Source organism: Hippoglossus stenolepis, chromosome 3 (assembly GCF_022539355.2).
Source record: "Hippoglossus stenolepis isolate QCI-W04-F060 chromosome 3, HSTE1.2, whole genome shotgun sequence".
Taxonomy (NCBI): Eukaryota; Metazoa; Chordata; class Actinopteri; order Pleuronectiformes; family Pleuronectidae; genus Hippoglossus; species Hippoglossus stenolepis.
In genome coordinates, this window is record NC_061485.1 from 4,554,951 (window position 1) to 4,569,929 (window position 14,979).

The 14,979-nt window shown below is 40.2% G+C and overlaps 1 protein-coding gene across 3 annotated transcripts in view; it reads right to left on the reverse strand.

Moving 5' to 3' along the window:
• mtss1 (MTSS I-BAR domain containing 1) overlaps positions 1–10,231 on the reverse strand; it is a 45,518-nt gene extending 35,287 nt beyond the window's left edge. For 2 of the 3 annotated variants that reach the window (XM_035151990.2, XM_035151989.2), the window contains exon 1: positions 9,293–10,231. In XM_035151990.2, the coding sequence (XP_035007881.1) occupies positions 9,293–9,364 (72 nt within the window). In that variant the 5' untranslated portion in view covers positions 9,365–10,231. The remainder of the gene's footprint in view (positions 1–9,292) is intronic. The other variant, XM_035151991.2, reaches the window with a different exon arrangement.
• Positions 10,232–14,979: the final 4,748 nt, after the last annotated feature.

Consider the following 14,979-nt stretch of genomic DNA (forward strand, 5'->3'; position numbering starts at 1 on the left):
GACCAACAAAAGGACAGAGATGAAGACAGAACATTGTGGAGGGACTGACGAGACAAGAGTACTTTCCTGTTGACCTTTGCTGAGTCCAGACTGACGAGACAAAGACCAAGTCAACTAGTCAGTCAGAGAGTGAGCTGCCATGGTTGGAGATTGAAGTAGAAGGAGAGTAGAGCTGAAAACAACAATTATTGCTCTTCTCAATATATTTGCTTGGTTCATTGATTTAATGTTTGGTCTAAAAGTGTCACAACATAAGTTTCCATCCCAATTTAAAGCTCGAATGGCACCTAGTAAAACATATACCTCCACCATGTAACAATTGCTTTAAGTTACTGTAAATCAAAGATATCAATTCCCTGAAAGTGCCTGATTTTTTTCATCAAGATCAAACAGTCGATTCTGTTGAAATTGTGGAAAATGTCAGAACCATAAGTTGGCTACAGCCTCGGAGACACTACACACGCTGTGGCTGTAAGTTAACATGTACACAAATGTATTTAACAACAGTTAACAGTCAGCAAACTGACAGCAGAATGATCTGCCTTTTAAAAACACATTCGTAACTTTAGGTGTGTACGCTGCAGCTTCCTCTGCATGTGCGGCCATGCGAGCTGCTGAGTAAATGCATTTAATTTACATATTGGTGTCCAGATGCACTGGTAATAGATGATACATATTTGGTATAATTCAGAGAGTGTTTTTTATTGGTAACGCGTTTAAAGCTAATTCCAGTGAACTGTTTTTTGGGTTCAACTTTGGAAAACACGTACATGTGTAGGAAACGTTCAAAGATGTCATTCAAGGATTTATTCTGTAAATAAAGATGGACAATGAGTCTAACTCCTCACGTTGTACACGAATTACGCTAAAACATCCTGCATGCAAGTGCCACCATCTTGCACTTTGGAGCCAGGGTCTGCCCAGTAGGGATCAAAATCTGGAGCTCTGGTATCAAGGTTAGCGGATGGATTATAGGTTTTCATATTTTGAGGGATTTGTATATAAATAATCTACTATTGATTCTTAAAATACAAACATCAATCTTTGCATGGATGCCTTTCATTTAACAAGGACATTCACCCTGAATGTGATGTTTTCCTTTGATCCGTGAGGACTGCATTATCTGTTGAATGCTTATGGAAGTTGAGTTTAGAAATGTGAACAAAACAGGGAATAACTAACTTGATAACTTTGTAGATGGCTGCCTACAGCGGCCACCTACTGACAATGGTCTTGAAAACTGTGACTTGCATTCGTGAACCTGCTGCAGCTCCTGCACAAAGAGTTGAGATATGAGGTGTGTGTACAAGCTCCTCGGCAGCCTACCTTTACCTGTGCTACTGTTAAAGATAAGCGTTTAAGTTAAGATAAGCGAAGTATAATCCCCACATAACTCACCTGCCACTTTCCCTATGTAGCAGCCAAACACATGATACTAATAAGCCAGGATTACAAAAACTGCTGTTTCACTTCTTTGCCAGAAACAAAACAAAATCTCTTTCACCACGGCCACCAGAGGTTATTTCTAAATCTGTTATTCATGCAACAGAACTAAAGCTGGGTTCGAGTGACAACAGCCGATACTGACTGGGACGTCTGTCATCGAGACTTCTCTCTAAATCGTTGTTGGACGGGAATTGTCCTGGTTTGAAGTGCAGCGAATATTAATGACCCTCTTATCATAAATCACAAAGTCTCACAGAGCGGAGAAGTATTGGCTCGAAGAATGCGACAGTGCAAATTCCTCAAAAACCAGTTTGAGAGTGAAACCGGACAATTACACAAGACGGAGGATCACTATAAAACTATCTCCAAGGTTATGGGCATTTTGGCCATAAAATCATAAAGTTATGAATAAACCCTCATGGATATAAATATGTCGATACATTGCAACAGCCCCACAAATTGGTCCCATAAGTTTTCAGCAAACTTTACTAAAACTGGAGGGAAGTAGTTCATTTGTTGGGGACTATTTTCAGCAGCAGATTAATACACTAATTTGGTGCTTAAGGGGGCTTTCACGCGTACCTTTTTTGGTCCAGACATTCTGACCTTTCAGTTTAGCCTAATCCAAAATAAGGGGTATGAATGGTAACTCAAACCAGGGTGTGGACCAAAGGACCAGAAATCAGTCCGACCAAAAGAGGTGGTCTCTGCCCGCATCAAACTAAAACCCCTGTTCTGGTTTGGGATCTTGCCCATGGACACTTCCACATGTGAAATGGGAAAGACTGGAATTGAACCGCCGACAGATCAGTGGATGGCCCAGTCCACCTCCTGAGCCACAACCGCTTTGGACAGTCGTCGAGTTGAAGTCACTGTGCTGAGGCAACAAAGAGCGAGGGACAGCGGGCGAGGGGGACACTGATCAAACAGCAGGATTATGGGTTTGTTTAACGTTGTGTTTGAGCAACACTGGTTAACGCAAAGAGAGAAAGACAAAAACGGAGAGAGAGTGAGTGAGGGGAAAGGAGACAGGTAGGGTGCGTCAACACCAGGTTAATGGTTTGTTCAGTGCAGTCGACTGCTTGGTCCTTTATCTGAGAAGTAATGAGGTTTTCATTAAGTCAGACAAACAAATAGAGGTGAACATGAACTTTCCATTCCTCTTCTCCTTACACAACTCAGTGTTTTAGCTCTGTGGTCGTTCTTCTATTCCCATTTGTCTGCGTGTTTAATTCTTTACATACCAAAGCTCGTGATAAAGTTCAGATGAATCGAGAGGTGGAAAGTCAGCTGGGCCGGCAGCAGCCGTCGTATGACAGGTTACTAACGGACATGAAGTCTGACTGGAACATTCCTCAGTTACTCTCATATAAATACAATTAAAAATTATCACACTGATACATTAGATCTTGATTAATTTTTCACTCACTTTTTAAGTAGCCTCTATTAAATCAAGTGTACCAGAGATTAAAGAAGATGATTTTGAGACAGCTTTTGAAAGCTGGTGATTAATCAGCGGCTGAAAAGTCGTTATGTTTCACTTAAAGATTATGTGTATTATCATGATTTAAGTTCTTTCCTCGGTTTTTTAGAAGTTCTGCAAAGTTAACAGGGACACAGAAGCTCCTAAAATACCTTGTCGATAGACTGGCCCATACTTCTGTGATGTAACTTGACAACATGGCAGCAAGCGGCTTGTCTGAGCCTCCTTACAAAGCCATGAAAAGCAAGAAAACACCTCAGTCCATAGTCCCATTCATTTAAAGAGCCTGTGTCTGTACAGCATGTTAAAGAAGTATCTGAGTAAACAGATGAACCATAATAATGTTTGTCAGGACAATGTTAATGTACCTGCTGTTTAATGTACTTGCCCGTTACTGGGATTAATCATTGCCTGCTCTGCACTGGAATGTGTTTTCTCTTGTAATTCAACATCTGAATGTGACTCAGAGACTTGAATGTTCTATGAGTCCAACGAGTCCAGCTGTCACTAAGCAGCACGTTTCTCTGCTCCACTCTTTTTCCCTTCGGGCGTCTCACTTGTCTTTTAGTCAGAGTGCCCTCGGTTCCTGTTGGTGCAGGAGATGAGGAAGTAAGTGGAAGCTGATCTCCATGTGACTTTTGACTATTTCTGTAATTTTGCATCGTATTTGTGTGTCTCTCTGACATCGGTGTCTCCATTTGATGAAACGCTGCCACTACAGTTCTACAAAATCTTTAAATCTGTCAAATCAAAGACAACGTGGTAAAATTCCCAGTTTTGGGGGGAAATTGCCTCTAATAAATCTACCCAACACCAGCTCCTTTAAGATCTTCAATAAAGAAAAACAACAATGAAAGCATTCACTTGTGATTCCAAACACTTAACTCCAAATGAGACGATTCCAAACCTCCATCAATAAAATATTTGCAAACATTCATTCATAAAACCCTCACAATGCCCAGATAGCTATGGAGATATCTCAGTGTGCAGTGACAGCAGTGTTTTATAAATCCACACCCTCTATGGAAATTCACTCATCCTTGATGCTTCCCCACCTCCTGCTCCCAGTTGACTCATGTCCATCCATCCGTTTCCCAGTTATTAGTCCATGATTCAACACGTCAGAACGGATCGGCCCGAGGTAAGAGGGCCCATCAAACCTAGTTCAGTAATGCAGCCTTCTTCGACTAAATTTAAAGGAGATATATATATTCATACATTTTTAAAGATATACACTGTATTTTCAATAAGTCTGAAATGATCTATCATAATTATCTTTTATATTAAGTTTTACAATTTAACCACACTCTTTTTAAATATATATTTTTATTTATAACAATATTATACTTGTAAATCAATTTATCAATGTATGGGTGATGTGTAATGTTGCTGATATATTTGCTGTCATGCTCCAAAAATTGTTAAGCTCCAAAAATTGTTAAGCTCCAAGGGGGTTTCATTGGTTTCTGATTTTAACACTTTTATAAACACACAAATTATTCAGATTTATTTGTTCTTTAGATATTTAAAGCATTTCAGCTTTGTTTGATAGAGAGACAAGAGTGTAACAGGAAAGACAGAGGGAGACACGGCAAAGGGCTGGATTCAAACCTTGGCTGCTATGGCAACGTGCTCTAATCATGTGAGTCACTGGGACGTCCCATGGTTTTTATGACAATTAAGTTGCAGAATCAGCCGCTCCCGTCAATCACTTTAGTCATTGCCCTAAAGATAAGATCTTGTTTTAGTTTTATGTGGCACATAAAACTAAAAACAACAGGCGATACTATCAAACAATATGTGTAGCATAACACTGCCTCTTTGTATTGTGTTTACTTGTGTAATGTGTTGCCTCATTTAGGTGTTACACACGTTCTACCAAGTTATGGGTATCGAACACACCCATATTCACCTGAGGCTGGTCATTTCCCCATCAGCACCGACTTCCCTTAAAGCTCCCACACACACACACACACACACACCCCTTCCTATCAGGAACTATAAAGCATATCAGTGATGTCACATCACATTGTGGTTTCTAGTTGCACGGTGTGTTTCTGTTTGTACCCTAACCCCGAGTGTGTGTTTGTTTTATTGTGAAAAGCCTTAAAAAACACAAACGCATGAGATTGCACCCACAGATAATCATATACAAAGGTCTGATTCAAAAACACAGTAATGCAGCCATAACCATTACTTAAAACTGTGTTGTGTGTGTGTGTGTGTGCATGCATGTGTGTAGACACTGAGCACATCTGTAACTCGCTTCTAAAAGCCATTTACTATTCAGCAAACACACACACACACAGTTTTGAGTGACATTATCCTTTAAAGTTAACAGTTAATAAGGAAAAGAAATGTAATATTCAAACGTTAACCGAATCCTCGTGAAGCAGCAAATTACACTGGGAAGTGCTGGTGGAGGCAGAGAAGGAAAACTACAAGGAGGAAGAAGAGGGGAGCGAGTGGAGAGACATACAGCAGGCGAGGAAGGAGGGATGAACATGACAAAAAGACAAGATTGAAGGTGGGGGGGGAAAAAAGAGTGAGGGCATGACAGAGAGTGAAGGTGCGTACTGAGCATGTCTGGATGGAGGGATAGATCCGAGCGGGGGAGTGTGGAAGGTCGATGGCTCATAATGTCAACCCTGATATAGCCGAGACAAATCAATAAGTCGTCTGTCTCTGTCCAGGGGGACTTTAAAAAAAGGTCCCATGAAGCTTCTGCAGGACGACAATTATATAATAAAATCTTTCCCATTTCTTAAAACGACTGTTAACTCACAACATGACCTATAATCTGCATTAAGACTCGCTGTGGCCTCACGTCGACGCACTGCCTGAGGGTTATGATGCCCTAAGGAGAGATTTATCTGAACAGCAACTCTCTGCTTAATTAGATATGAGTGTGCGTGTGTGTGTGTGTGTGTGTGTGTGTTTTATTGATTCAGAGCTTGTGGCATCATATCCTGGTAGTTTACCAACATGGCACAGAACCAATGGGGGCACTCCTGCCATCTGCCACACACATCACCCCTCTTCCTTGTTATCTGACAGCAGAAGTGACTCGCGTGCTGATCACTGTTCTCACCACAGGACGTCTGCATGTTCCATCATGTCTCATCCAAAACAAAATGAGACCTGCGCCGTTGCCGTCACGTTCTTTCATCTCACACAGATCGAACCCGTCGTCTCTCAGGTAGCGCTCGGTCGCAGACAGGTGACTCCACCGTCTGTTCCAATCAGGATTGAGATAAAACTCGCATCTACTTTCCAAAGACAAGAAACCTAACCACAAAAAAGCAGAAGTGCACCACTCACATCCTAACCCTATAGTTCCCACTCAACTGCCACTTAACGCCATCAGGACACAGGTACCTGCAGCATTGGCAGGTCTCTCAGATCCCATCGGCTATCATCTAAAAACCTCCCTAATATTGTCGGACGTCGGGTGTAGACATCTTCCATCTTCTGTTCAATCCAACTACTTTCTTTTATCACAGGAGTCGAACGTTTCTCCACATAAAACACAAAGCGTGAATTTTTTCCGTAGGCGTTAGAGATCCAGATAACATTTTGGCTGATCTCTATGAACAGCTATCTGCATATGAAAGCAGATAAATTTACAAAAAGACAACAACCAATGTATTTCAGTCAATGTGTTCCGCCTACTTCCCCAAATCGTGTCCCTCGCCTTCGGGTGATATACATTCACACGCAGAATCTGTTTATAGAGAGTAAAGGGGCAGCGTTGTGAAACTGAATTTCACAACACAGCAGGGCGAGGAATTCTATGATTCATCTGAAGATCCACACTTACACAATAATCCTGCATGTTGCGTGAATCCTGATCTTTGGTTTCATGACACACAGATGTTAAAAGTGCAAATAGCCACTCTTTGGAAATATCAATTAAAATCAACGAAAATAAAATGTGTATCTCAAAAAAAAAAAGAAAATCATTATTATTGATTCATTTTCTTCCACAGACCGTCGTCATCATTGTTTGTCAGTTTACTGGAAGGTTAATTCCGAACTCTTACTGCAAGGCCCCTAGAAAAAAATCCTAAAAAGCCCTTAGAGCAGGAAAATGTCACGTTCACAGCGAGTGAGCGGGCGTGGTGACGTTTCTAAAAAACACACAACTGTCCAGAAACAGGAAGAATACAAATATCTCTGGATGAAAAAGAGGAACCATGCAAGCACCCCACCCGTTTTCTGAATGTCTTTCCTGCTGTATTAGGGGCTGATGCAAATTCGTGAAGCATTTAGCACAAAAAGAAATTGTCTGGAGCAGCTGACTTGGAGATTTGAGCTCTCAACATGCATCCCCTGCAGAAAATGTCAGGAAAATAAGCAGCAGACTGAAAAGCTGCGATACTAAACCCAGTAGCCAGGGTATGTGTGAGATGTAAAGTCTGCCGGGAGGACGTCGCTCCAGCAGCAGCAGCAGAGGCTTTGCTCCGGCTGTTTCAGAGCCGAAGTCGGGTTGAAAATAGAGGCTGATAACGACGACCATCTGAGAGCAGTGAAACACAGACAGACAGCAAAGGGCAGCCTGCTTAACAAACATCAAAGAGCCCACAGCTGGTAGAATCCTCCCCCCATCCAGCCTCTCACCCTCTCACATGGCCCACTTCCAGTTTTAACCTCTGCTCACTCATTACCCAATCAACATCGGACCCAGCCTCTAACATGCACTCATTAATAACACACATTTAAAGGCCTTTTAAAAGAAAAAAAAGTATGTTAAGCTCAAGTCAGTTTCTGTGTTTTCCTTTTTGAAGTCGACCATTTTTCTTACGTTAGCCGAGGAGGTTGTTTCCCCCCCGCCCCTCGTCTGTTTGTTTGTTAGCAGGATTACGCAAAAAAGATCTGAACAGATTTCCAGGAAGCTCGGGAGGAAGGATGAGGGATGGATCCAGGAAGAGCCCATTAAATGTTTTCACTGTATTTAACACAGCGAGAGATAAGACGTTTTTCAAATATTTTCACCACTATCCCAAAAATAAATAAAACCTGGTTGTTGACGACTGGTATCTACGAATGCGCGAAATGTGGTACAGCTTGATTTAATTTATGGGGATTGGAGGTAGGAGTCTCCTGGGTTCCATTTAAATGTTTTAATCTCTTTATTGCTTTGACTCAACCAGTCTAAAGGGCAGAGAAACAGTTTAATCGCTTTGTTTTTAAAAGTGGTCGATGTAATTTCCCAATCCCCAAGATGGTGCATTTCAAATGAACTGGTTTTTTTTCCAGTCCAAAACAAATAGATGTCACAATTTAGCAGATTACAACATTGTTTGAATGATTAACACAATTAATCCATTATTTAATGATTGACCAATCAATTACTCAACAAACAGGAAGCGCTGACATGGATGATATAATTGAGGAAGTGAAGCAATGCAGGAAGAGAATGAATGGAGCAGCCAACTCGGGCCTCCAGTGTTTAGATCAAACTTTACTCTTTAAAAATCCAATCAACTGTTTTATATCACTTTTAAAAACGCATGATTTTTATATAATTTGTACCCGAGTATAATGACAATATACAGATATTTCATTGCCTCATTTTACTCTCAGTATATAGATATAAATGTCAATTTATGATGTGTCATGACGATAAAGATCTTTTAAGTTTCAAGTTCAGTGTGTGGTTTGTACAAGAGGAGACTAAAAAGATAAAATACGACACAACTAATTGTGAAATGGAAAGTTAGAGAAGAGGTGGAAGAGGAGAGATGAATTATGAAAATGAATTAGGGGCCACTCGGCTTTTATAAATTAAACGAAAAAGCAGGTGATATCACTCAGTGTGTTGATGTCAGTTGTTATTCTGCTGCTTTTACTTATATATTTACCACTTTTACTTATTAAGTTTAAAGACAAACCCAGTTTCATGTGTTGAATGTGGTTTTTTTGTAAAGTTTTTTTTTTACAGGAGGAAGCTCAAAGAAGTCACATATATCAATTAGTGTGAAATGGAAAGTTGGAGAAGAGGTGGAAGAGGAGAGATGAATTATGAAAATGAATTAGGGGCCACTCGGCTTTTATAAATTAAACGAAAAGCAGGTGATACCACTCAGTGTGTTGATGTCAGTTGTTATTCTGCTGCTTTTACTGGTTTTATTTACCTTGCTTATATTTGTTACCACTTTTACTTATTAAGTTTAAAGACAAACCCAGTTTCATGTGTTGAATGTGGTTTTTTTTGTTTTTTTACAGGAGGAAGCTCAAAGAAGTCACATATATCAATTAGTGTGAAAAGGAAAGTTGGAGGAGAGGTGGAAGAATAAGAGATAAAGGAGGTAACTGAGTTTGAGATACGAGTGGACGACGTGTTGACGTGTGGCTCCTCACCTTCATGTCGGTCATGATGAGCTGGAAGAGCCCTCCCAAGGCGCTGCATTCCTTCTCTATACCCGCATCCATTTTCCACAGGCTCGGAAAAATCCTCAACTTCTCCCAAACTTTTTTTTTTTTCCCCTCTTCCTCTTTTTTACCTCCTCCTCCTCCGGGAAAAAAAAATAAAAACACGCACAGAAAAAAAAAAAAAGAGCCAGGCAGGATTTAGTAAAACACTCGTCCGACAGAATGAGATTAAACCCGGGGGAGGACTGCGGCTTAAGAACAGCCCGAGAGCAAAGTCCAGCTTTAAAAAACAGGCGAGCGCGGAGAGAAGCAGAACCCGGGAGGAGAATCCATGTCCGCGGAGCAGGCGTCGGGCTTCGGTCAGCCGATGCTAGCAGCCGGCCAGCGGGACACACGCCCCGAAAAACACCACATCGTGCCCCGGTGTGTGGAGCGGGCCTGCGTGCGGAGGGTCCGGCCGCCTCTGCTAACTTGAACTCCGGCTCCGGCGGGGTGTTTGGTCCCGGTGGTGGTGGTGGGGGAAAAAAAAACGGCGGAGGACACGGCTAGCCGCGGGGAGCTAACGTGGCTAGCTCGGTTAGCGTCAACTCCGCTAGCAACCTGTGACTGTGTGTGTGTGTGAGAGAGTGTGTGTGTGTGTGTGTTTCCAAACGAAAACACACACGCGCATACACACGCACACACGAACCGAGGGTATCGATCAGTGGTCCTCTGACCCGCTTTCCCCCTGCTCTCCTCCGGCTCGCATTCAACCCCGCGTCCGGTGCTTGTTTCCCCCGCAGAGTGTCCGAGCGGCACCGCGGTGTTTTTCCAGTGACTTGATCCGACAGGAGGACGCTTCCCTCCGGATACTTCCAACAGGAGTCCCGACCTGGAGCGAGTGAGTGAGGGTTCGATCCCCGCGGCAAGTTACACACACTGATCCACTCTACATCCGGACCGCGGGGTTTCAAAATAAAAGCCCTTTAAAGCCACCCCAAGTTCTTCTTGTTCTTCTTCTTCTTCTTCTTCTTCTTCTTCTTCTTCTTCTTCTAATTATTTGTATTGTTAATTATTATATAATTTTTGTTATTACAAAAAATTACTTGTATTATTATTATTATTATTATTATTATGATCATTAATTTATTATTGAAACATTTCTCTTGACTCCAGACTTTGACTAGATCTTTTTTATCATTTTTTTTCTTTTTTATTTAATTTAGTCTTTTTCTTTTTTATTTCCTTTTCTTCTAAATGTCATTTTAATGTGTTTACATTTTTAATACATTTATTTAATTTTTTATCTATATTGTATGTAAAACAATTTTAGCTGCATTTCTTGTATGAAAGGTTATATACAAATAAAGTTTATGATTAAAGTTTAATATTATCAATAATCAAATTTAACTTAAACTATGCAGTTTGGCTCATACAGTATAAAATCGTACACACTCATAGATGTGCTCAAAAGAAATCATTAAGATCCATGAACTAGTCTCTGGGAGAAAACTGAAAATGTTGTTTACATAAAAAAAAGCCTTATTGCATTGTGAAAGAATATGATTGTGTGTATGAATGCACGCCAGAATGCAGAATGGCAAATGACAAACACAACCTTGAATGAGTTTTTTTCATTGTTAATTTCTAAATGTATGTTTTATTCAATATTCAAAACAATACACTGTAGGCCTGTGTGATAATATTTTATATATTTATAATGTTTGTTCCAATCATCCAGTTTCCACCCACCTATTAGCAATAACACTTTAATGTCCTTTAATGTTTTGTTTTCTGTATCTTACACTGGTTGTTCAAGTATATATATAACTCATCTCCCTTTAGCTGAAATAATTATTTAATAGTAATTTAAAGTAGTTGAGTTCACTTTATGTGTTACAATGTTTTAAATATCAATTCAAGGTCATATGTATTGATTACAACTCAGTCAAGTGATTTAAAAATACTTTGACAATTTTCTTCAATTTATTTTATTTTATTTCTTGTTTCAGTTTCCTGTTGGTGCAGCCAGTGGAGGGTGGAGGTATGTTGTGTGTCGTAGAGGGGGCGGAGCAAAGATAAAGAGTTTTAACCAAATCAAGGAAACTTAAAGTGACTCTACTGACACTTTGCTGAAAGTTTATGAAACTTTACTGTGAATTAAATAATAATCTTTGCAACTGGATACAGAGGAGAAAAATATACTTTTATGATATTGGTGTAAACAAAGTAATCTCTTAATATAGTTTTTTATCTATTAGATATGTAAAAAAATATATATATAATGGTAAAAAACATTAAGAAAATAAAAGTTGTGCCAACGGTTTGCATAATTTGTGCCACACAAAAATATCCTGAAGAACAAAAAGTGTTGAGTTACTGTAGAACCTTGGTTCCCAGCACGTGGACGACAGAACAGAACAGATCCGCAGAACATTTGCTACAAGTGAACGATATAATTTGGGGGGAAAGTTGAATGATGTGTATGTAACTTTACACCCTGTATTTGCTGTAATTACCTTGAACTCTGCACAGCTCGTCTCTGTTGTACTTTCCCCCCACATTTCCCCTGATGTTCGAGTCCGAGCGTGAGCAGGCGTCCTCTCACATCACAGTTTGGAGGATGTGGTTCGAACAGCGCGTCGTCAGAGATGGAAGAGTCCAGACCTGATCCACACGAGAGTAAAAAGTCTCTGAGCAGCAGGATTTGAGGTCACTAGACCAAAATGTGGGATGAGGGGAAAGGTCAGGGGAGTCCAAAACATCTGATAAACGCATCATGCTGACACTTTAATGTGTTTACATGTGAATATAAGAGCTGAGACGGATGTATTAACTGATAAGGAATGACAGCAATGTGGTAAAACAGTTGTAATATTGAGCCGTTTTCCAGATGTGAACTTCTGATAATGTCTGTCTTTCACATCGGAAGAAGCAGCAGGAGATTGTCCGGGTCAGACTCGTTCACAACAACAGGAAAATGTCCGTAACGTAGTGACGTATAAATGCTGCTGCGGAGTTCGCGTGATTTTGTTTACAAAGCATCGACACCGGCTTCGGCACTCGTCAACAAAAGCTCCCGAATCTCATCGTCTTCCCAAGTTGACGTCTTTGTCTGCGTCTTCTACACTGAAAAAAGGAAATTGTCGGGCCAACTCAAGAAATTGCTTAAATTAAGTTTGTATGAATAAAATCAATGGGTAACTTTAATTTGAAAGAACTTCATTTACTTGTGTGTTATCAACTGAGGTTATTTCTTTGCAGGTGGCCACAAAGTTTCTCTTCCTCACACTGAGAGATTTGTCTTCTTTTTGTTTTTTGTTTTTTTTTCAGTTTTGCATCCGACACATCAACAGACCCACTCGCTGGGACATTGTCTTCTCACACGGGCTTTATCTCGAGTTCAGTGCACGTCTCAAAGCATTTTAAGGTTTGTCTCCATTGGAAGAATTATGTTGTAATTGCCCGACATATACTGGACATTAATTAAACCTTCAATATTTGCTTAGACTCTATCATAATGTGTCATAATTCTTAGTGTGTGTGTGGGGGGGGGGTGAATCAACCACATTTAATATGTTTTTATTTTTGTGTGAACTTTCCTTTTGCTTGATCCTCTTGTCAGTCTGTAACTATTAAAAGGTCCAACAGTTACAGTTTATAAGAGACAGGAAACCTCTGGGACATGAGTCACTGATGATAACGCACAGTTGTAACTGAATCTCTCGTTATCACTCTTTCAGGCTGTTCCTCTTGTTATCATAAACAGCTGATAAACGACACAAAGCGTTTGCTCTCTGTCTTCGTCACGGTGTATTTGACTGATTCACCAGGCAACGAGCTGAGTCACAGGAACCGCAGCCTTCCTACCGGTCCCGTTACCACGGCAACCATCATGCCACAAGGCTGTACATATGTGTGTGTATCTGTGTTTGCCAGTGTTTCAGTGTGTGTGTGTGTGTGTGTGTGTGTGTGTGTGTGTGTGTGTGTGTCAGGTTGGGACCAATGCCATCAACACTCCAAACACCAACATGGTTTCTATGGAGACAGAGCATCAGGGTCTGTGCAGAACAACAGTAAAACAACACTTTTTATTTTCATAACTCCTGTTCTATATTAAAACTGATTAGATTATGCATACGTATATTACTTGTATATATTTATATATTCATATACAACACGTGCAAGACCCGTGGGCGGATCAACTTCCTATTGGGCCCCGGGGCAAGAATTCGTCATTGGGTCCAACCGACCGGTGCTTAAGACGTGAACTGACCGGTTGATTAATCAGTTAGTTGATTGACAGAAAATGTAATGGGAACTATTTTGTTAAATGATCAACAGTCCAAGTCTGTGATTGAAATGTCACAGAAAATGTCCACAAGTCTGTGTCACACCTGCACAGGGAGGCGCAGCAGTGAAGACCAAGAACAACAACACGAACAGATTCAGTTTCCCAAAGTGAAATAAAGAGATTTCATGAATTTCAACCTAAAGAGTTTTTCAACCACCTGAGTCAACTCGTGTCTCTGAGCTGTATATGTATCAGTACAACAGTGACACCTGCTGGTCAGAGGGAGAACTGACATGGCGTCTTTCAGCTGATTTCTTTAGAATTATTTTGATATAAACATTTGTTCTATTTCAGTAGAAAACTCCAGATCATCTTTTAAATCTCTCTTGAAGACACGTTTTACAGATGTGGATTTTTCATTTCTGGATCTGTGCTCTTTTGCTGTGTGATCTTCAAATTGAAGATTCATTATTTTAAATAAAATAAAATTGTTTCCCACTGTTTGCTTTTTAACTGTCTTTAACGGTTCCATGTTTTCATTTTTAACTTGTAACTGTGTTTTGAAAGGTTCTATATAAATAAAGTTTGTCATGATTTCCTATTATTGGTGAAATGAGGGGGAAACAAAGTAATGTTTTGTGAAGCTTATTTCTCAGCTCACTCCAACATGTCCCTCCATCATTCTGGAGCGGGAGAAGAGAGGGAATCTGTTGTTCATTTCCTTCAGTATCTTTGAAACAGTAACGTAAGCTTAGTGAGTGGATAATGGTAGAGATACTATTGTTGTGATGTTATTGTCACACTAGAAGACCGATTTTGTTGCTGTTAAAAAACAATATGTCACATAAAAACCTACAGATCTCTGTGTCGGTCAATGAAAAGTCATCGACCAAAAAGACAAACACAACATTTGCTGGAAATCTTTCTGTTTAATAGAAACTCAGTTGTATATTGAGACAAGTAGATTATTGTCAGTATAAATCAGCCCATTCATACAAACAAGGCATGTACAAACAAGTTGTGTTAATAAAGCTGGACATGAGTTTGACCTGATAACATCAGAGACATGGAGGAAGTTCCGAGCAGCTGGTAAGGCACCGCAGGCTCCTCCAGGTCAGAGGTCACCGTCAGTGTTCAGGCATCAGGAGCCGTCAGGAGGAAAGAAAAGGCTGCAAACCAGTGTTAACTCTTCGATATAACCAGCGGCAGAAGTGGGAAAGACGTTCATGTGGGATTAATGAAAACTACAACTCTGACTGAAGTTAAACCAAAACGATTAAAATAATATTTGATGTCTGATGTAAAAATAAGCTGAATATTTTTATTGTTTTAGGAAAAATGTAAAATATCGTGTATCTACACGTGTTGTGATTGATTTGAAAAGAAAATGATCAGCTGACTA